This window comes from Leucoraja erinacea, chromosome 4 (assembly GCF_028641065.1).
Source record: "Leucoraja erinacea ecotype New England chromosome 4, Leri_hhj_1, whole genome shotgun sequence".
In the NCBI taxonomy this organism is placed as follows: Eukaryota; Metazoa; Chordata; class Chondrichthyes; order Rajiformes; family Rajidae; genus Leucoraja; species Leucoraja erinaceus.
This window is the reverse complement of record NC_073380.1, coordinates 15,052,583-15,076,900: the sequence shown is the minus strand read 5'-3', so window position 1 is coordinate 15,076,900 and position 24,318 is coordinate 15,052,583. Positions and strand designations below refer to the sequence as shown.

The 24,318-nt window shown below is 39.5% G+C and overlaps 1 protein-coding gene across 4 annotated transcripts; it reads right to left on the bottom strand.

Moving 5' to 3' along the window:
* On the bottom strand, positions 1–23,408 carry LOC129696174 (GATA-binding factor 6-B-like). Of its 4 annotated transcripts, none has more exons than XM_055633746.1 (8): positions 23,283–23,408; positions 22,674–23,002; positions 19,832–20,729; positions 10,843–11,054; positions 3,933–4,058; positions 3,377–3,464; positions 3,160–3,281; positions 1–1,079 (listed from the first exon to the last, which is right to left on the bottom strand). In XM_055633746.1, exons 2-8 carry the CDS (start codon positions 22,725–22,727, stop codon positions 1,017–1,019), a joined length of 1,563 nt encoding a protein of 520 aa, XP_055489721.1. In that variant the 5' UTR covers positions 22,728–23,002; positions 23,283–23,408; the 3' UTR covers positions 1–1,016. The 4 variants fall into 4 exon arrangements, with proteins under 4 accessions (XP_055489721.1, XP_055489723.1, XP_055489722.1 ...); XM_055633748.1 differs by having other exon boundaries at positions 2–1,079; positions 10,888–11,054; XM_055633747.1 differs by lacking the exons at positions 22,674–23,002; positions 23,283–23,408 and adding an exon at positions 21,521–21,675 and having other exon boundaries at positions 2–1,079.
* Between the last annotated feature and the right edge of the window lie 910 nt (positions 23,409–24,318).

Below are 24,318 nucleotides of genomic sequence, written 5' to 3'. Positions count from 1 at the left end.
ACAAGTATAAGATAACGAACCAATATTATTTTCAAAAAAGTCACCTTTTAATCTGTTTTCAAGGAACAAATAACAATACAAGCAATGACAATAAAAATGCATTGACCGGCCTAAACGCCAGTTTGTCTTTTTATACACTTTGCATTATCAAAGCCAACAATCCTCAAGACATTTGTTTCAGTAAAGTATTTACACTTCATCACATAGGTAGTAAAGTTTGCATTTTATTTTGTCTTGCATATATTTAACCTATTGACAGGCGATATCGACGTGTTTATTTTTTTTTACAAAACTTACAAAAGGTAATGCAACATCGAATTTACCTGAGAGGAAATTTGTTCTTAGCATAATGTTTCTTTTCTCAAACTACCAAAAGGACTACACGGGTGATTCTTAATAGACAGAAGATGAAGTATCCTGTTACAGATACTGACGTAGTTATTGTCTTTAAATTACATAAGTACCATTAACTTAGAAGGTTTACATTCATTACAAGAAGGTTGTTTAATTTTGAACCATTTTGATTTAACACTGATCACTGCAATGCTAATTGCATTTTGTTTTGTACAATGAAGTTTTCAATCCGTGGAAGAATGCGTCCACTTGTTACCCTGTTTCATACACATTGACCACCATGAAGTCAATCACTACAATGGGAACTCACATTACATTAACTAACCTTTATTGTCACTAAGTCACTTCAAACATAATTTGCTTCCATACATAATCATTGTAGGGACCAACTGAAACAGTAATGTGGGAAGGTTTGTTTCCATCACACACACCAGTGAAAATGAGGCAATGTTAGATTAGTCCTGACTACAGTACAGAACACACCTCAGTTGTTTCTTCACATCAGTTTTGGCATCTGTTCCATCTATATTCCGAAAGTACTCATTACAGCTTTTTGTTAAATACAACTAAATGGATCCAAAATAAACAGGCAGCTTTACTAGCTGCTGGAGGATGTGCCTTTCCTTGGAGATAGGGCGGAAATTATGTTCAGAGATGTGCTGTTATCTGACTCCATGGAGCTGTTCGTCATCTGTCCACATTGCCTGCTGGAAGGGTTGAAAGTCCTGTAAAGGTGAAGTCAGTGGAGAGAAAAGAGTTAGAGAAAGTCTGGCCAAAGTTCCCTAAATCTTGCGAAAATTAGGTGCCATTTTTATGCTTGTGATTTTTATTTTTCATTTTTATAATGCCATATATCTGAAAATGTGAAATATGCTGAGCCCAGGATGATTTAAAAATATTTGCCAGAGGAAGGGGTGGAATTAAATTAGATTTATAGTGCCCCACCAAAACTATCTGAACGGAACACAAATTTCAGATGCAGTGGTTTGATCCTGCCTGCCCGATTCTTGATCTGCAAACTTAAGTGCACTACTTCCTGGGCTGCCTGTTTCTGCTTGGACTGATGTTGCCGAGACTTGGCGGTCAACATAGATGAAAGAATGCATTAGATTGCATCTGAACTGAGTGACATGCTGTACAATGTCACAGAACAAAACAAATGCAACTGACTGGAAACAAAAATGCAAAAATCAATTAGCAAGGTGAAATAAAGTTTCATTTTATTCAGCAATGTAAGTGCACCTAAAATTACCAGCGTTGTCATTTTCCTAGCTCTCAGAGGAGAACTTAACGCAACCAAAAATCCTCAATTTGCCCTGATGTGAAATTTCACTTTTTACCATCAGCAAATATTGAATAGTCATTAACTTAGTTCTGTCTTTAAAGAAATAACATCATTCAAAATAAATAATCTTTTCCCAGATATTAATGAAAAATAAAACCCACCGAGAACAAACAGGGGCCCGGCGTGGGAGGTGGGGGACGAGAAGGAAAAGGGACATCGGGACTATATTGAATACTTTTGTAACTTTGTCACTGCCCTAAACTTGCGTACTTGTGTATTGTATGCAAAACAAGAATTTCACTGTAACAAGTAAAGTATCAATCAATTAATAATATGCAAGACAAAAACAATCTGAACCATGTCCTTTCTGAACCTGGTGATTATCTGCTTTGACCATGTAAAGAAATTAGCTGATGGATTGTACAACTGCTTTGATTTTTCTCTGTACAAAATGAATGAATGAATGAATTAATTAATTAATTAGTTGATTGATTCATGAATATGTTTATTGACCAAATATTCACATTTAAGGAAGTTGCCTAACTAAACAGAATAAGACAAAATTTGGGGATGAGAATAGATTATATTCGCAGCATGGGATATTTCAATGTATATGTACTCAGCAATACAGTGGATTCTCCTATAGTTTTCCTGTTTGCAGCTTGGCATTGAGTAGACATGCAATGGAATGAGATATTTGAATAGATGAAATAAAGGAAGAAGGGAGAAGCTTATATATATGGAATAAACAGCATGGACTTATTTGGTCAAATGTCCCGCCTATGTAGTGTAAATTACATCATGCTTGTTCTGCCATTAGTTTACCTCCCATGCTTTGATACTATTTATTGTTCCTTTATTCTATAACATAGTAAAATCATATTTATCTTTTTACTTATTGCTTGCTTACAAATTAATCTCATTTTGCAGACATTAGGCTACCTTGTTAATTTTGATATCAGTTTTAGACAGCTGAACACATCAAATTTGATGAACGCATCAAATTGGCATAGATTTTAAATTTGTACAGGCAGACTCCCCACCATAACAAGTATTGACAATAATTTCAAAGATATTTTTGACATTGTTCGTCATCTTAAAGCTCCCCACTCCACAGAAAATACTTTCAAAATATATACTTGTTTTTATGTTACTTCAATCTGACAAATTTACGTGAAGAAGGGTTTCGGTCCCAAACATTGCCTATTTCTCATCGACGCTGAGTTTCTCCAGCATTTTTGTCTACCTTTGACTTTCCAGCATCTGCAGTTCCTTCTTGAACAAATTGACATGTTTGTGTAGGAAGGAACTGCAGATGCTGGAATTGGTGATGTTTCGCTTCTCTCTGAAGAAGGGTCTCGACCCAAAACATCACACATTTCTTCTCTCAAGAGATGCTGCCTGGCCTGCTGAGTTACTCCAGCTGAGTCTACTCCAGCATGACAGAGAATTTGGACAATGCTTAACTTCTGCAAATACTGTTCACTTTTACTCGTCCAAGTAACAGATTGGAAGCTTACCCCAGAAGCTGAGACCGTGGTCTGGCCAGAGGGTGAGCAGCTTTTCACTCTCGGTATCTCCTCCTGATTCGATGCAGAAGATGATGAGGAAGATGGAGTCATTGCGACTGTATTGCTTGTACCTGCAAAAAGATCATTTGAGCTAATGAAGCATCTTGCTGAAGGTGAATATAATACTTATCTTTCAGATTTTTTCAACTAATAATTGCAGACTCACTTGAAGTGCTCTTGGACTTGTTTAAATTTTTAGGTTTTCTTTTTCGAGTCTGGATTCCTTCTTTCTTCATTGCCAGAGGCCTTGGGACCTTTGCATGTGAAGGAAAGTATGTATTTTTGAAAATGTTGTGAAATCTTAACTAAGAAATAACAAATGTAAGCACATCACATCAAAATATTTTCATTTTGATGCTTTGGGAAATGTATAATTCCTCAATTATGATGTACCATATATTCATAAAATTACTACATTCCCCTGTTCATTGTAATAGAATATTTGCAACCAATTGTGTATTACAGTTTCAAAGTAAAATTCTCTGAAGCACAGCAGTTAACAGGAGCCAAATAGTCAATATTAAAGATTGCTTTTTTTCCTTTGATGCTGTTCGTATATTAACATACTCAAAGTAAGTCACTTTATTTGTCTTTTCTGAGCAGATGAAATGCAGACATAGAAAGTTGTCTGTTAATTCTATCTGCACATAGCTCTTTGAATTTCTGCCGCTATGGAAAAATCTTGATATCCAAATGGTCAATAATGGAAGAATGTAACATACCCCATGAAGTTTCATATAAAGCCCACAAGCATTGCAGACTGGCTCTCCCTCGGCATTCCTGCGCCATAAAGTGGTGGTGGATGTATGACAATTGGCACAGGCCAGGCCAATCCGTCTGGTGGATGACTGCAAGATAACAACAGAACTATTGTATCCAGGATGTACAAAGTATGCATAGCTACAATTATAATTATTGCAATCATTTTCTTACAGCTAATATCATAACGTTACATCTTAACATTGTCAAAAATTGGCTCAAAATGTAAAGCAAGCCTAAACTAAATAAATTATAGGAACAGGATTGGGCCCCTTAATCCTGTTGTGTAATTTAATAAGCTTATGGCTGGCCTGTTACCCCACTCCAAATATCTGTCTTTATCCTTTATTCCTTAATATATTGTGTTCACAATAATTTCTCAATCTCAATTTTACAATTAACAATCTACTTATGGTAAACTTCACTAAGAGTCATATAATCATGTAGTTGTGCAGCAAAAATTGAGATCTTCAGCTTACCACATCCACAAAATATTTACCCATCTACACAATCCCATTTTCCTATATTGTGTCGTTCTATGCCTTGCCTACTTAGGTACCCTGTCTAAATGCCTCTTATACATAGTAATTGTATTTGATTCCACCACCTCTTCTGGCAATACCAGATAAAAACCATTTTCAATATAAAACACCTACTCCTCAGATCCCCTTTTTAACTCCTATGTCTCACCATGAAACCTCTTGTTTGTGAGCCTCCTACCAGGTGAAAAAAAGATATTGACCATCTACCTTATCTCTGCCTTTCATATGTTTCTATCTAGTCATCTGCTCAGCTTCCTTTGCTCCAGGGAAAACAACCCAGCCTATTCGGTCTCTCCCAATAACTAATGTCTTCCAATCCAGACTACATACTAGTGAAACTCCCTTGCATTCTCTCCAGCACAATCACGCTTTTGTGGCAACCAGAACTGTACATAATACCCCAAGTGGACCTAACTGGTGTTTTGTTAAATTGCAACATAGCATCCTGATACTTATATTCTATGCCCCAATTTATGAAGGCAACATGTCATATACCCTCTTCACCTCCCTATCTATCCATGCTGCCATTTACAGGAAACTTTAGACTTGGTTCAAAGTCGCTCAGTTTATCAACATTCCTTAGTGCCCTTTCATTTCCATATCGGACCCCAATAAGACTTCCCAAAATGCATCACCTCATACTTGTCGGGATTAAATTCCATCTGTCAAGGTTCAGACCAATTTTCCAATTCATCTATATCCTGCTGTAGCCTTAGATCAGTGATTCCCAGCCTGGGGCCATGGCAAATTTCAGGGGGCCCACAGAAAAAATTGGGGATTTAGGGGGCCACAGGTTCAATGAAGGGGGCCACTTTTTTTCCGCTAATAATGTCAGGGTGGGGGCACAGAAAAATTAAAGAGCCCAAGGGAGCCACGAGCTAAAAAAGGTTGGGAACCCTAGATAACCCACCTCCCTATTCACAACATCACCAATGTTCATGTTCATACCTCCCACATTCACATCCACTGTTAATATATTTTAAAGGTCCCAGCATTTATGTCTATGGTACATCACTGGTCACAATCTGAGAAACATCCTTCCACCACTACCCTTTGCCTCTTGAGGAAAAGCGTTCCAACCTTCCAATATAGGAATATTCCCATGTATTGTTCCTCATACAACTGGCTTTCATTTTTAGACTATGAATCCTAGGTGTGCTGTTCTCAGCCAATAGAAGTAGTTTCCATCACTATCTAACATGAATATCCTGAAAAGCTCAATCAAATTGCTGAGTAAATAACGACAAACTTATTTTGTGAAATCTCTCAGCATAATATTATCATAGAACAGGGATCTTTTGGGTAAAGCTACACTATAATTTGCTCCAACAGTGCTTGGAACTGATCATAGCATTCCAAATAAGGCCCTGCTTCCTGGATTTTCCAGATCTTTAGCATAACTCCTACCTTCTTGAATTCTTATCTTATAGCAATAAAGGTTAGTATATCATTGCATTATTATTTGGTACCTGTTCATGACATTTTAATAATGTAATTACATTACGTAATAATTTACACTTTATGCAACTCCAGAATAAGTGACAAATAATAAATTAGGCTGATGCAAACATTTTAAGTATTAGTCATAAACAGAGCAAGATTGACTCAATAGGCAATACCCGTGGGTATATTTATTGCAAATAAAAAGTGACAAAAACAAAAACCAGTATCACTATGACATTAATTATTTTTATTTTTTCAGTCTCATTTCAGTATGGGGCAGTTTTTCAGTAAATTATAGATCACTAATACAAGTAAACTATTAATCTCAACTATTTTAAAAATGGCACCAAATTTGTAAGTGGGTGAGGTTCCACTCAAAGATGCAGAAATACCTATACCACTCAAATGCAAAGAGAATGCAAAGGCAATTCAGCTTTGTTCTTTGAAAATTTATCAAAGTTTACTTTTAAACAATTACAACAAATGATTTTCTGTGGAGCTGTCTCATTGCTTTGGCATTGCAGCCACATAAAACATACATTATGACTGAACTGGTTCAATTTCAGCCTTTGACCCAAGATATAAAGTCACACCCTATGCAAAGCTACTGCATTGGCTCCAGTTAAACTCAACCAGTTGCAGTGTAGATAAACTTCACGGTAAAAATTAATGTGGTTCAACATTTTTATATAGTCCAAAAACCATTGCTGAAAATGTCAATGGCTCTTTGATATCATACATTAAAATTTCTTCCATTCTGTGGTTAGCTCAGAAATAAATTTTGATTTCTACCTCCTCACAAATTTCTGGACAAGGTGCAGAATCCTACGTAATTCTTCTGAATAATAAAAATATATTTGTCACCCTAAAGTTCACCTCCTGCTTGTGGACTAGATTTGTGACTTAAGGTGTGAAGAGGTTTGCACACTAATTATTTGTGTCTTAAGGATACTGTTCAAATGACATGATTTCTGAATCTAACGTGCTGCTCAAATTGAGGGCCAAGGAAAAATATTATATAATTAAATAATTTGTATAATAATTAAATAAGGAATAATATTACTCCCATTGATTTTTATAATATTCAGTTGTAAATGTTTGCCCTTTGTAATCATTTGGACCTTTCTTTTCCAAAGTTAATAATTATTTTCCTCTCTTTATTTATCTTATTGTAACAAATTTTGATTGTAATCCATACGGGTGTCAGGGGTTACGGGGAGAAGGCAGGAAGAATGGGGTTAGGAGGAAGCGATAGATAAAGTAGATAGATTCAAATAGATTAAATGACATGGACTTGATGGGCCGAATGGCCTAATTCTGCCCCTATTTCTTATGACCTTAGGACATTATAATTCAATTTAATTCCCTCATTTGTGTTTTTCTCTATCCTTAAATTGTCATCGTCAATAATGAACCCTACAGCTTAAAGATCCCAAACTCCTAGATGCCATTTTTTCTAATTGCATAGTTTATTTTCGCACAATTTGCAGTGTAAAAATAACACGACCTCAAGAGTCAGGTAAAATATCCAACTCTGTTAAGTTCTAAGCCAATATTGATAACCCTATCAAAAGCACTTTAGCGAGCTCTTTCATTGTGTTGAAAAAGGAGAATAGGGTTTGGGTGGGAAAATAGATCAACCATGATCGAATGGTGCAGCAAAAATGACATCAAATATTTTTAAACTGTTTCTGTTGGCTAAAAACTGTTGGCTAAAACTGTAAACTGTGACTGTTGGCTAAAAAGGCATAAAACTACCTCTGTCTGACAACATTAATGCAATCCAGCACAAAGTGGTTGGAAAAAAATGCTCATGCATTGCAACTGTTCTTTTCCTGGAGCAGCTTTATGTCCTTCCAAAAAAAGGAACACTGCTTGTAAACCCTGCTGTTTTATTTTTTTCTCTCAAATTAATTCATGGCCTCAGTGCCAACTGAATGTAATAGGTTGACCTCCAGTCTCTGCTGAAACTGCTGTCTTCCAGGATACTCTATAACAATAGCCCAGTATATATTGCTCCTGGACATAGTTCTAAGAGGTCGTTTCTTGGATTGCAAACAACACCAAAGCAAAAACACTGCAGTTTTAAGTCAAAAATGAACCCATAATATGTGCTACAAAAGTGCTTGAACTTTTTTTGGGGGAGGGTGGGGGGGGGTGGTGATGTAGGATTTAGGCTTGACTTCATTTTTGGATCTCACTAATGGCCCTTGGAGAGGTGGAGATGAGCATTGTTCTTGAAAAGGGGTGACAGTAAAAAATATGTGACATCAAAGAGCCTGTACAGGGTAAATATCACAAAGGCATCAAAGTATGGTTTCACTGCACTGAACAATATTTGCAGGGGATAGAAAAAATAATGGAAAAGTACAGTTTAAAAATATTAAGCAGATGGCATAAACAACTTATTACTTTCAGACGAGTGTTATGCTAATTATTTTCTGTTGAATGACCTTGGATGTAATTCAGTTAATTTGGAAAATATTGGGAAATTATTTATTACATCACTCTACAGAATTATGTATGCAGACGTGTATTTATTAAGCCACTTATATGACATGTCAAGGTGATTTACTGCCATTACACTTTTGACATGTAATGTAATATGAACACAGTAGTAAATATGTTTCAATGATGTTGGTTGAGGTGAGGATATTAGCTAAAACGTCAAGAAATATCTCTTCAAGAAATCCCACTTACTCTTCCTCAATATAGTGCCATGAAATATATATCTTTCAATCAACCTGGCAGAATAAATGAGACCTAGGTTTCATGCATATGTTAAAGGCAGCATATCTTCCAGTGCTGCACTCAAGTGATGTTGATAAGGTTTATTTCTCTTCATTTTTTGTCTAAACCAGCATTGCAGTTCCTTGTATCTAGCAGGTTGTTTCCTCTCTGCATGGGAAATGGAACCAGTTCATTTGTGACCCAGATCCCAAAGTACTGCCAGTGAACACATATGAAGACTGGCTTACAAATGGTTCCTTGAACTCATCTTTCAACAACTAGGATTGCCGATTAACTTGTAGATTTACAGCTTGCAAATGGAGTCCATGTTGGGTTATGTTTACTTGCTGACTGAAGATTGTGGTAAATTATTAAATACGTCTGAGTTCAAGCGATTGCTTTCGTGTATCTCCACCCCCCTTCTGATTGCACCATTGCATGTGCATTTTTACTTGGAAAATCGTATTAACAGAGTCTGAGGTGGAGGTTCAAAGTTTAATGCTAAAAACGGGGTGGGGATACGTTTAATTGTTGGTAGCGTTTCTACATTTTAAATTGCCGTTACCTTATTTTTAAATTATCGACCTGTTCTATCCTGGATCGTGAGCTATCTAACAATAAATCTAAAAATTCCATCGTGGTTTTGTAGTATCTGAGAGCAACTGTATCCTGGATTCTTAAACCTAAATCCTAATCGTGGATAAAATACGCCTGAATTCGCTGCCATCATACGCATTTGCCTTCATCTCCTTGTTTTAGTGGTGACACGTCCCTTCATAATGCAAGCAGAAGATGATTCCCTGTCGCCTTATCTCACCCCACCGTGACCATTTGCCTCGTTAAATTAAGTGGCTGGGAGTGTTCAATGTTTTCCCACAATAGACTTTAACACAGCAGTCGATGTGATACCTTTTTAAAAAAGGCACATTCAGTGGGAATGGCTCAGTAATTAGAGAACCCAATTAACGCCTTTTAACTCGTTTAACCTGGAGAATAGATGCAATGATCATTTTTTTTCTGGGAGGGAGGGGTGGTGGTGGGATGCCTCCTTTGGGTTTGCCAGGTTGGGTTTTGTTTTATTTTTCATCCGTTTAACACCACGCGTTCTCTATTCTGTAGTTCGCACGCGACTGTTGACAATTTTTCCTCACCACGTAACAGATTCATTTAATGCCACGGGCAGCAAAGAGGGGAAAAACAAAACGAAAAGAACATACACCCTGGCATGGCCTTGCTGGGGACATTATATATCTGTAACTTTCGTGTATCTGTCTCAAGATTTAAAATAAATGGACTCATTTTCAAATAACTGGGGTTGCATTACGAAAACTGGTTAGCCTAGTCGATGAAAGAATTGAAATACACAACTTTACTGCATTCACTTCGTCTAAAATTAGAATTAGAAAGCTGCAGGAGTTGGTTGAACGTCTCTTGCCTAATAGGGACGATTCACCCATAACAACCGGATAGTTGTGTATTTCCAATAAGAATTTGTTTTAATTTTCGATTTACTATGTTGTTAAGTTTCTTCACATGGCATGTTATCCCTAAAAGTATATTCCTTCAATACGTGTGCTTAGGTAAGTAATCTTGAATGTTAGTAATTATCAACGAAAACTGGGCTGGTATGTCATAGAAATCGTGAATGGATCTGAAACATATACATAGCAAGGAACTGCAGATGCTGGTTTACACCGAAGATATACGCAAAATGCAGGAGTAACTCAACGGGACAGGCAGCGTCTCTGGATAGAAGGAGAGAGTGATGTTTCGGGTCGAGACTCCTCTTCAGACTGATTGTATACATTTGTTTGTATATTTCTGAAATGCACTTTAATGCGAAATGAAACCTGAGATGTAACTTTATATTCATGGAAAATCCTGTATTGGGACAAATCCTAATTGAGAAATAAATGCTTAGAGTGGCTGAGTAATATCATAACAGTGGATGCTTTACAGTCATAGTATAATCTATTAAAATACAGATTAAATTGTTGAGTGCAAAAATAAAATCTTAGTGATGCATTGGATTACAAACGCTAAAAAAAAGATAAAACCAATGTTTCTCTAATTAACAGAAGCTTAAACTCTGCATGCTATTCTTGGAAGTATTGCTGCCTTGCAGACTGAAGTTATCATTCATATTTAAAGATAGTACCTGCTGTGTCTGGATTGGACTGGCGGGGTTACATAAGCCGCTTACCATTCTCTTCTGCGGTTTGATAAGAGGTCGGCTGAGTCCGTTCATCTTATGGTACAAACCGCAGGCGTTGCACAAGTAATGGCCGGTGCCATCGCGCCGCCAGAGGGGAGTGGACATGGAGCCACAATTGACACACTCGCGGGCCTCGGATAGCTCGTCCAGTAGCTCTGCCGTCCACGAACAAAAAATAAATAACACCAGTTGTTGAAATAACGTACACAACATATTTCACCAAAAATTGTGCAAAATGGTTCCAATGAATCAACGTCTGTGCACGACTACATTATGATTGACTAAACTCCAAAAATATACACGATTGTCTGTAAAGCGTTTCGTAGATTCTGAAAAGACTTTGAAAAGCAAACCTTTCCTCCCGACCACCTCAGTGAATCAGAAGAAGAGTTTTAAATGATCTGGGGAAATAATATTTCGCTATGAATGGAATTCTGTTCTCCAGCGGTATTTTAAATTGTGTACATATCACACATGGTGGACATTTTTTTTTAATGCTTAAGGTTGATGATTACCAATATTTGAAGAAGATTTGAATTTCTATTTTAATGTCTAACGAGTTTCAATTTTTAACTTTGTCTTATTGCATTTGTCCAAATTACCTCAATATACCAAATGCTTTCCCGTGCATATTTTAAGGAAGTGGGCCAGCCATTAAAACAGGGAATTGATTTGCCACGACAGAATATTAAAAAACAAAGGCCTTAAGGGTAAGCTCATTGACAAACATATATAAAGTGAGCTAGGAAGGAACTGCAGATGCTGGTTTACCAAATATCATAGAGCGGAGGGTTTACACCGAAGATAGACACAAAAAGCTGGAGTAACTCAGCGGGACAGGCAGCATTCTCTAGAGAGAAAGAATAAGGGTGGACTCTGAAGAAGGGTCTCGACCCGAAACGTCACCTATTCCTTTTCTCCAGAGATGATGTCTGACCCACTGAGTTACTCCAGCTTTTTGTCTCTACATTTATAAAGTAAGTTTTGGTCTGGATTTACTGGCCCCAGTTTTTTAATGGAGGTGAAGAACTCTGAAATTAAATTGATGATTTTGTCCAATCGAACAACTGGTGGAATTTTAGAGGAATGTATCGCCTTAAATATCGGGTAGCGTTACTGCAGAGGATTTGTCTCTCCGAGTTCTCGAATGGGTGCTCGTGCTTATTGGAGAAGGATTTGTCTTCCACAAAGCACGACCTCCCGCCTAAACTATACCACATCTAATTCCAAGTCAAAACAGCACCAGCGGTGAACCCTGGGCTTTCTCTGTTGAGCTGGGGAATAGTTGACTCCAATGCTTCGCTTAAATGGACACAAAGTGCTAGGATAACTCAACGTCAGGGCATGCCTCTGGAGAACATGGATAGGTGGCGTTTCTATATGGATAGGTTTCTACATGGATAGGTTAGAAACGTCACCTAACCATATTGTCCAGAGATGCTGCCTGGTCTGCTTTGTGCCCTTTTGAGTATTAATCAACATCTGCAGTTATTTGTTTCTCCAATTCTCCGCTGCTAGTGATTTTTAGTTAACCGGTGACTTAAGAAAACGCTTGGTAGCGAGCTAACAAAACCGACCACAAATCTAGCGAGCAGCTACACGATGCAGAGATGTTTAAAATAAATAGTGCTACATGGATAAATGGCACATCAGTTCTCAATCTGACTGGCAACATTTCTGCCTTCGATTTATACAAATCATTTTTAAATAGAGAGTTTACTCGTTGGTATTCTAATGGTGTTCATATCCATTGATTCTTCCGGTATTACTCTATCGATTGCAGTGACAACTAGCGGTTCTAAATTGACCCGAAACTTCCTTTCCGTTAATCAATGCAGTCACTGAAAGCAAGGCGCTGGCCAGTGAACATAAAATGATGCAAAATGGCAAGTCACCGAGTTACGTGTATTTCGTTAATTACACGTTAATTACGTGTATTGCTTTCTCGTTGGATAGCCGTTCAGTGTTGATGTGCTTGGAGATGTATCTTACAGAAAATATTATCCTACAAATTAGGTCAAACGGGAAATGTAACGATTAAAATTTTACCTATTGCTTAAGTCCCAAAGTGGATGTTGTGATTACAACTGAAAATGCTGGAAATACTCGACAGGCAGATCGTGCAGCATCTGCGTGTCAATGATCTCCCATCGGAAATATTTCCTCTGTTTCTCTTTCCACAGATGCAGTGAGTAATTCCAGTATTCAATTTTTATTAGATTTCCTGCATCTATAGTTTCTTTTTTTAAAATCTTCGTGCCTATATACACTGCATTGATTACTACAAAAGACATATACCAAGAATGGGGGACGTTTGAAAGAAGATGAGTGTGTGTCCCTCCCTCTCACTGCCTGCTGCCTGGCCCTCTGAGTATTTCCAGCAATGGAGTATTTGATTCCACAGGCATGGAAACATCAGACAGGGAACCAGGCGCCATAGATGTTTCAATTCAAAATGGAAATCCTCAGCATATCCGCATTGTTCCACAATTGGTGAAAAAGATTCTAATTATTAACACGTTGTAGTACTACTCCTGTAAAATAGACTGCGGCATGTCCTGCAATAATTCTCGTCTTTTCATATTTGTATATATGACATAAATATGAATGTTGTCAGATAAACATCTGGGCAAATAAACTTCAAAGGTTTCAAAGGTCTTTTATTGTCACGTGTACCAATGATATGCGAAACTTCTCCTTTCCTATTCCAAAATGTTGGCGGTTCCGCTCCGAGTCTCTAACAGTTGCTACATTTTTTTGTAATAAATGTTCGTAAATCGCAATACTTCAAATTGTCAACGTCTTGTGCGGTGATTAATTAAAACCAAAACACTCGACGCGAAATAAATTAACCCCCACATCCCCGCCACCGACATTCGGCATCCTCATCTTCCTTCCCAAGATTGCTGGAGTTGTCGAGGCCAGGGCCACGGTTATCTGGTAGTTTTCAAGTGAAGGAACACGCGCTCTTTGCACTTTTCTCCGACCTTATAAAAGCGCTCGACCTACAGCCTAGGGCAATAAATCAATGGCGCTATAATGCCATCAAATAAGACGGCTGGACCTTCCTATAATTGTCCTGTTAATAATGATGATAAATGAACAGGGAATCCCCGTGGGATCCATGGGACGAAATAATTTTACGCTGGCAAATCCATTTACAAATTATGTTGTACCATTGTAATAAGCGTGTTTAATTTTAAAAATGTAACACGTTCAAAATGCACCTTTTTCATCCCCTTCAAAATCTCGAAGATGGCCCGAGGGGACAGGGAGAGGTGTAACGTCCTGCTAAGGGGCTGCAAAATGCTGGAGGATTTATATGTAAGCTGCAAGCCTACACTACAAAGAATTACTCGAGACAATGTCTCCCAGAGATTGATCACTGCAACAACAAACATCAAAGCAGCGAAAGGAGAGAATTAATCCTCCATATATATATTCGCAGCAGTTGCTGTACAAACGCTGCCTTCAAACAGTTGAGGTGTTTCCACAGTCTAACAGTTTACTTTGCGGGTAGTTTAAAAGTTAATTGGTTTAACGCAATTGTCTCTACATTTACAATTCGCTTTAATATCTAACTGAAGAGATGTAACAATGTGGCTCAAAAGGGAGCTAGCAAACGAACGTCGAAATCCATTGCCAAATGGTGCGAGTTTACGTTGAAAGGTGACTATCCACGGTCTCGGCTGTATGGTGCAGATGGATATAATTAAAAACGACAATGTGCTAAATGCAGAAGGCAAAACACTTCCAAGTTCTAGAAGTGTGAGACATCAGAAAAAGGAGCCAGCCAGGATGCCAGACCCCCAAGGCCTGTTTCAATGTACAGAACCGTCTCCTCCATTCAAACAAGACATCGTTGATTCAACAACTCATCATTATGTCAGCATTCAACAATGCGTAAAGAAAATAGTCTTTGTCAGTTCCGATTTTTGGAGTGTGTGTTTAGATATTTTGGACCATATTCCGTCTGGATAGAATTCATATCCTAAAGGCGAAATGCCGCTCATAACCACGTATTGGTTATGATTACATTTTCTCTGCAAACTCTTGGGCAACCCCCCAACTCTAAACAAAACTGAGAAAGCAGCTGCCTTATTGCGTTGGAACAGGGGACTACATTTATTTAACCCATCTCACATATAGCTGCACAGTGGCTCCAAGTATGAAATACTTTACATTTCAAAAGGTTCCGACTGAAAGTATTTATAATTAATTCACCGAGAAGTGAAAATAATTAAATCCCATCTCCTTGTCGTCGTTTCCTATTTTTCACCAGATCCAAAAATCTAGCTGCTATATTTCGTCAAACTGAACCATTCTCAGTTGTTTATAATTCATTTTACAATAACAAGTACAATAACTTGTACACCTATCTGCAATGATCTTATAAAAACTTAACCCAGAAATATTCTGTTCACTATAAATTGTGAATCCATCTAATGTGAAATATTGTAGCAACAACCAATGATTCATAAAATGGCTTCACTTTATAGATTTAAACTTAGGTTGTGAACTGTGTTTTTTTTAAAATTTACCTGGCCTTATCTTATTTACCTGATTGGCAAAAAAAAATGTTCGTTTAATTTACGAATTAAGTTAAGAAGCAATTGTTATAAGTAACTATAGCAAGGTGGATACGGTAGCGCAACGATATAGCTACTGCCTTACAACACCAGAGACACGGGTTCTATCCTGACCACGGGTGCTCTCTGTATGGAGTTTGTACACTCTACCCGTGACCCGCGTGGGGTTTCTCCGGGAGCCCCGGCTTCTTCCCACACTCCAAAAACGTACACATTTGTACTTTAATTTGGTTGGTAAAATAGTAAATTGTCAATTGTCTGTGTAGGATAGTGTTAGTGTGCAGGGGTCACTGTTCGGCGCGAAATCGGTGGGCCGAAGGGCCTGTTTCAACATTGTATCTCTAAACTAAACTAAACTGATGAAAATATAATTTGCTGTTTCTGTTAAATGATTTATGTTGTGAAATATTTGAATGCATCTAAAGTTGTATTTAATTTGTTGGTTTCCGCTTAATCTGAGACTTCGGTTTACAACCCGATCTATGGTTCATGAGTTTTACCCCTTCGACTTTCTCCAGGCAATCTTGGCCATAACCCCTACCATCAATAGACTCAGAGACAGCAGGAAACTATGATCTTTAGAATGAACATGGCATTGTCCACAAGTACCTATACTGACAATTCCAAGGTTGACAAAAGTGCTGGAGAAACTCAGCGGGTGCAGCAACATCTGTGGAGCGAAGGAAATAGGCAACGTTTCGGGCCGAAACCCTTCATCAGCCAATTCCAATGTTAGACCAGCCTGGGGACTTAGAGATGCGCTACGGCATATTACTGTGGAATATCCAAAGGAAATACCTATTTTATACATAAAGGTGATTTACCTATTAGAATTCTATTACTGCTGACAGTTCATACGTACGCAGTGCAACTGTGTTAAAGATTGTTTTTGCTGCAAGCTACAATTACATTGTGATCTTGAAATCATTTTATCTATTAAAATCTGGTCCGACAAGATAAGAATGACTAATGTCATGTGGAAGAAATTAAACTTGATTTTCGGATTTGCGGTTTAACCTCGGCAGCAGGGCTGTTTTAAGAATCGTTACTGGTCCGAACCAGATATGTTTCCGTAAGAGGCGTAAAACGGTAACACGCCTACCGTTGTGATAGCTCGCAACCTTCTGCATCGCTGCTAGGGGTTTCTATGGCCTCGGAGGTGTCAACATTACAACGCCAAAAGTATGCCATTGACAACTCGCCAGCATTATGACAACTTCTTTCTACACGTTCATCCAAATAATTATTTATATTTAGTGTCGGTTGTTTGCTGCTCAGGAGTTTATTGAGGCGAACGTTGTAGGCCTAATGATTTTTTATTTTGCTTGGAAAGGGGCTACATTTTAAAATCTGCATCTTACATGGATAAAAAAATATCGTGTGTTCAACTAAAATGATGTTTAAATTTGGAAACTATAACATGTTTTTTTTAACTACTAAAGCTCGCTTATTTTCAAGTAATGACCTTCAAATTCCGATATTTTAATTTCTGAACCTAGATTTTCAGCTCGTCAAATTGATTCGGATTTGGCTCACTTTTGTTTTTCTGCATCTTTCCTGGAGGAAAGTCGTTTAACAGTCACTATTCATATTAAAGAAATGTCATGTGAACAAAATTCATCCGCGGAGACAAGTTTAATGCGAGGCCAATATAAGTCACCTGCACTCTCGGAGTTGAGCTTCAGACCTGCATGGTGCAGGATTCAAAAAAAGCAAATCGCTACTATTACAAAATTAAGATAGACACAACATGCTGGAGTAACTCAGCGAGTCAGGCAGCATCTCTAGAGAAAAAATAATAGATGAAGTATCGGGTCGGAACCCTTCTTCAGTCACCTATTCTTTTTCTCCGGAGATGCCGCCTGGCCCGCTGACCCGCTGAGTTACTCCAGCATTTCGTGTCCCGTCTTCGGTTTAAACCAGCATCTGCAGTTTCTTGGTACACTATTGGTAAACAGTTATCGGGTGGGTGGCTGGGGAGTGGGTGGAGTTTGTTGCCCTACTCCTTAATAAATATAACAAAATTACTTATTCAAAATTACCAAATCAAATAAGTTATAACCTTCCGATGACATGGATGCAGATGGAAGTAGTCACCAATGATCATAGAATCTTTGTATCTTTGGATCATAGCTCTAGTATCTTTGGTAGACACTGTCCTTTTTATTTTTACTTGTAATACTTTATTATATTACTTGTTAGCATGGGCAATGGGGATGGACGCTTATTCCTTTTATTGTAATATCTGTTATCTTGTTCATAAATCGGAGAGCAAGACTAGTTGTGTTGGCGGGGAACTGACAAGGAATCGCCGTAAACAATCTTAGACGTCACTGACATAATAACTCCCTCTGGGAGCTCATTTCACTACAATATTTCCCATTGGAGTTCAATTTTGCCAGACATGTCTTAAAAGGTGGGCATTTCTTTAAGTCTGTTTGCAAGGCTGGATGGTTTTATGCATTTCAGATTCACCTTGTTCTGATTTGAGAACCCTGCAAATCCTGCATTGGGGAAACATAAATGCCTTAAAAAATCGGAATTTGATAACCAGTACTACAGTAACGTTTCAGATTCGTTTATTACTACTCGATGGACTAGAACATAGATTTAGATTACTGTCTGTGTACGTGTTTGTATGGACCCTTATGACAACAACCCATCTCCTTAACGTCTGAAAGCCTTCGTTGAATTTCTGCAAGGCGAAATTGCTCACACTCCTAAAATATAATCATTTAATACAATAAATTAGTCTAATTTGGTGTCAGTTCCAGTATACGACGCACCTATGATTAGGATTAAGATTAATAGGATTCCCATGAGTATTGGAGAGATAATGTTACACGGAAATAAGTAGGAGAATGGCACCGGATGCGATGCAAGTGAGAGCCGACATCAACTCGATGGGCCGATCGGCCCCCTTGGAGTAGTAGGGATGAATCAGAAACGCAATTCCTGGGATTATGATTCAAGTATAGAGGGAAGTCAAAGTTCACCAAATTTGGGTGAAAATTATGACATTACTTTGATTATTATAACCCTCGTTCACCAGAATAGGCGTTTTTTTCAATGGCTATCAATCGATGTGAATGCGCGGTCTTAAAATTCCAAAATAAAGTTACTTAACAACCGAAATCTCCCAACACAAATATATTTCAATGCGCGTTGTGACACTTGTGAATTCATCAAAAAAGAAACAAGCGTACAAGTTCATACAGTTAATTGTGCATGTTGTCGTTTGCGTTTATTTGGCAACATGAATTGACACTATCGAGTTTGACGTGTGAATTCGCCAGCTAAATCAACTGCTAATTTGTTGTTTTGCCGTCTTTGTAGGAGTCTCCATTGTGTATTTCAAAATTATTGCTTGCGTCTCGGAAATGTAACCCGTTGCTCTTTCTTGTCAAGTCTCGCCATTTAAGGTGGTGTCGCAGACTTTAAAAAAATGCATATTGTTATGCTTTCTTTTCTTGAATGTGCTCCAATATTATCAAGGTTTATCAGCTGCAGTAACTTAAAAATCTACAGCCGTTGGTGGTATGTCTAAGTTATTGAGATGGACATTCTCAGTGAATTAAATGTATAGAAATGAACTGGCCTCAAAATACTAAACTTGGATTTTGTTTGGATTATATCAATTGATGTGATTTTTGTTGGTTTTGGCCATGCTTTGTACACGATGCCCACTTCTGTTGTATGATGTACAAGGACTGCTCTGCAGTCACATACTATAGTGTGTCCGCCCACAGTTTCTGTGGTCCGACAGGATCGAGGCTTAAAGCAGGAACGAAGCTAAAAGGCCAGTACAGAATTTCGTTCGCTGCTTGTTAAAAAGACAAAAAAATCGTGCACGAAAACCACTCCTGACAAATCCAACAAAGGAACGAGTGAGTTGCTGGGAAACTGCAGTAAAGACCACTCGATTTCACAAGCAAGAGCGACGCACAAAACTACCACGTTTAATTTACCATTATTATAGTTGAAAAGGGACGCTCTCGATTTCAGGCTGAAACCATCCCGTCAATGTTGATCAAACATGACTGTGTAAGAGAGAACAGGAGAGACTCTATAAGATAGACATGAAATACTGGAGTAACTCAGCGGGACAGGCAGCATCTCTGGATAGAAGGAATGGGTGACGTTTCGGGTCGAGACCCTTCTTCAGATTAAGTCGTTCCTTCTATCCAGGTACGCTGTCTGCCCCGCTGTTACCCCAGCATTTTGTGTCCATCTTCGGTTTAAACCAGCATCTGCAGTTCCTTCTTACACAGGAGATAATATATACATGGATGTCGGCCATAATACAAGGCATGTGGTTGTCTAGCACACAGAGGGCGACTTACCTCCATTGGGTCCCCGAACAGGTATATTTGTAGGTCTGCTTTGCAAACTCTGCAACATAGGGTTTTCGAAGGAACCTGTAGCAGTCCAAGCCGAAGCCAGCTGGGGCCCAACGTAAGAAGCGTAAGGGCTGGGATAAGATCCATTAAGAGGTCTGGTCAAAGGGCCAGTGTACTGATCTCTGCCATTCAGACTGTTACTGTAGCCAGAATCTCGAGCGACTCCGTTGGAAATGGGAGGACTGGGGGAAAAGGTGAACCTGCTGGAAACCATATCGTGAGGTCTGCTGGAGCTGTATGTCGAGCTTTCCGTGACAGGTTGAGTCCAGACCGAGTGGTTAGTAACGGGGTGACTCTGTTGGCTTGATCCGCTACCTTGGAGATAGGGGATGGTCTGGATCATGGAGCTAACCCTGGTGGTAGGAACGTAGACGGGAGAACTTGTACTGGAGTGCATGAAGTTGTTAGGAACATCGTGTGGGTAGGTACTCGGACCCTGCACCGATGCCACAGGCAAACTTTGGTACATTTCAATCGATGGATGTGCCACAAATTCCCTTTTTATTCCTCTGGGCAGAAAGAGTTTGCCTGTTTGATCCAGATCCGCCATGAAGGTGGCGAGTTCGTGTGAAGAATGCCCAAAGGCGTCTACTGGCCTCCGCTGCAGGAGGTGATTCCTATCAGTGTCCAGAGTGGGAGCCGAGGCTTCCGCCAATCTCAGGCCTTCTTCTGATCCCGAGCTTCCTTCTCCTCCACTATGGTGGCGGCCAGTAAATTTTAGGTAAGGCTGGTCAGGCGGCGAGCTTAGGCCGTTTGGTCCGAGGTGCTTTGCCACGTTTGACCAGTCGGGTTCATTCGGGTCCATCCAGGTTCCGAAGAGTCCAAACGCCAAACTGTAGTCCTAGAGAAATCAAATAGACTGTAAGCGTAAAGGATCAATGACTGAGCGAGAGAGGGGAGAGAGAGAGAAAGAGAGAGAGAGAGAGAGAGAGAGAGAGAGAGAGGGGGGGAGGGTGGTGGAGGGAGAAGAATACACAGAGCAAGATAGACATTCGCGGGTTCGCTGTTAATTAAATTAACTCGAATCTCTTTTTATCGTTCTGACGCCCAGGAGACAAACGAGACATCAGACACTTAAATACCTCTTGCAAAACAAACTCCCCGAACAATTCTGAGTGTTTTATTTCAGTACAATGCAATTTGATATAATAGGGAAAGAGTTGACGTATTATCCAGAGGTCACCTAGGGCCCATAACCTTCGGTCGACTGCTCTGTGTGGTTCAATCGATAGGTCCCGAGAGTACACCACTTTAAAGTTCACGGACTATTTCCAATTTATCCAAACGTTTGTCTCCTGATGTTGACCATGAAATAGTTACTGGCGGCCTTTTTCCGCTGGCCCGAGAGAATATTCACTACCGCTCAAAAAAAGGAACAGAAACAGTCGCGCAGTCGTGAAGTTTCGCCGCGCCAGGAGATTGCTTTTTAAATTGTCAGAACACTCGCCTACTTACACGGAAGATAGGCGAATTAAAAACAACAGCGAAAAGTTAAACCAACGGCCGTAAAGTTAACGGAGAGAATGCGTGTGTGTGTGGTGTGAGAGTGAGGGAGAGAGAGAGAGAGAGAGAGAGCGACAGTCGGGTGGACTATAAAGCTGTAGAATCGCCCATACATCGCCATTTACCCACCTGGTTTACAAGCATAGGTTTTTATACGATAGCCACCCGAACCACCGCAAACTCTGCCGTTATATGTTAAGTTTAAGAGATCTCTAGCATTCCTTCCGAACCGAGTTCGCAAGCCAAGCGTGCGACGGAGCATACTGCAGCCTCGGCGATAGCATGTAACCCCCCCCCCCCCCCCCCTAGCGCTGTGCCATTTGAAGACCTCGATTTATAAAACGAGATAAAAGCACTAACTATATCAAATACGAGTTGGCTTGCACTTAGAATCCTGGTAATAACCAAGTGTCCCTATCCAACCAAGAGAAATCCAAGACTCGCGAATTAGAAAGTAATTAAAAGATTCCCAACGCTGCGAAACCGCTGAGGTTTCAAAAGATAAATCGGTCAGAAATGATAGAACCCATACACCGATACAGATAGGCCCAAAGCGAACAGTAAGTAATATGTCTTAGTTACGCCAGACTAGAGAAAGATAATTCCGAGATAAGAAATATAATAGATAAGAGCTAAAGGCACGATAAATAACCACAAAATGATCCAGTACTATCACAGCAGTCATGCTACACTTGAACCAGTCCGTCGAGCATCAGAAAGAAGTGTGGAAAGTAAGGTGCCGACCTAACGGTGGATTGCCATCAGTCAGGTGTTTGTAGAAGTCCAGTGTGTCTTAAGACCAGTATGTCTAGGTGCTGGGCGGTAGAGTGCGCGTCTCTGCTCTCTGTTGAGCTATTTGAGTGGAGGCAGCGCCTTTAACACAATTCACTGGAAAACTGGAGATCCTGATTGGATTCACACGGTGCTGACTTAAACAAGGACTCCGCAGCGCCTCCACCGTGGTGCCAGTCCCAACAAACAGCATGACCCTAGCAAAACTGGCCCGCAGATAGACTGAAGCTCTCTGCGCGTCTCGTTTATATCTCCAGTCTCACAGATAGGTAGAGACGGGAAGACTGCAGCAATCAGAGACAGGCTGCCAGATACAAAAAAAAGATAGCTTGGGATATAATGTGAAAATGATTGAGTGGAGAGGGAACAGCAGAGCCTTTGAACTCCGGCATTAACGCGCTAACTAAAAGCACGGCGGACTACATTCAAGGAAAGGAATGTGACACCGACCTTATACTCGTAGACATTTTTAAATTAAAGATGTACATACATTATAATGCGTTGTTGCAGGAAAATCAATGAGGCGATGCTGATAAACATTCATTCCACCTGTCGTGTGATGATTTCAGTTACTTTTGGGCGCGAACTGATCGGAATGAATACGCTTGAGGGCACAATGTGCAAAGTTTGGTGGGCACAGTTTAAACACTACTTTGCCTGCATTGTCTTATAAAGGTCGGGCGGCTTCCTCGCACTGACACGTTGCCCGCTTAAAAATGGTTGCTCTGAGTTCAGGTGCGCAGTTCAAATTTCTTTCATCAATCTTAGCCAAGTCGCTGGCGGTGTCCAAAGTCCGAACGATATTCGCCGCACAAAGATCTATAAATGCAAGGATTAAAATGAAAGAGAACATTTAAAGAGGTACAGTTTCACTAAATGTGGTCATTACAAGATCACTTCACGGTGTTTTCGTTTTAACTGGATATCCATATATTTTACCCCGGTGCACAGTTGTTAGAATCAGGGAGGGGGTCGGGACCGATTCAAGGACCCTTTGGAAAGCAAATGAGTCCGTCACCCTTTCCACACCAGAAAATTCAGACCCGGGCATTGAACAGCTGACTACAAACCAAGACAATGACACTTTCTCAATGCAGACCTAGTTTCAGAGCCCGCATCCCTCAAAGTGTAGTCTTATTCCAAACGCTCAAAATATTGTCTAGTCTTGCTCTGCAAGAACTGCCAGTCTCTGTGCTTCCTTCTTGCAGCAAGCCTGGCGTATTAAAAGCAACAATGCAGTTATCTCCATTTCTCGCTGGCATATCCCACACACAACCCGATCGATACTGCGGTTACTCTTTCAGAAATATCGATATTCAAGCGCCATCATATCTCTGGCAATGCGGGTGTTTAATTCTGACTCTTAAGTGGTTTGCAATGTGGTTACCATTATCCAACAACAGAGACATGCGTTTGATTTCGTTATCAGTTCTGTAAAATCCTTACGTCCGATCCTACGAGGGAGTTAAAATCTTTTAGTATCGCTCGCTGCTGGCTGCACGAGAAGAGCTAATTAATTAATAGTCTGTCCTGTTAATTTGTCTGCGACTGGATTCGAATATTTGTAAAAGTCTGTCGGTTTAGCTAAACCATCTCGGCGTCAGGGGCCTGACACCTTCCATTGACTTTCCAGGGGATCCTCCTTTGAACCTTGAAAGTAAGTGATAATTTACTCCCTGGGTTCATTACCCAAACTGCATAGCCGACAGAATGCAAATGGAAATAAACAAATAGTCAAATAATCACCATAGCGACTAAATAAATGTTTTAAGTTGTGGATGACAATGTAACGAGGCCGATTTTTGTGTGTTCTCATTCGTAAGAATGAAAATCGACCATACCTTGCCTATATTGCATTATAAAGTGTAACATCTTTACAGGTAAAATGTATGTATCGAAAACTAAACTCAACGATAATCGTGTTCAGGAAATGGTTCAGGAAATATGTTAAAAGTGTTATAATTGATGGAATAAGTGTGCTGCAACTAATATATATAACGGCATGGATCTAGTATATTTGTACATATGCATGTGTGTATGTGTTCACATAACACGAACCTGTTCACATAACAGTGCAGCTTGTTCTACAATCAAAGAGTTCATCCTAAATGCCTTAATTGTGCACTTGACTTGCA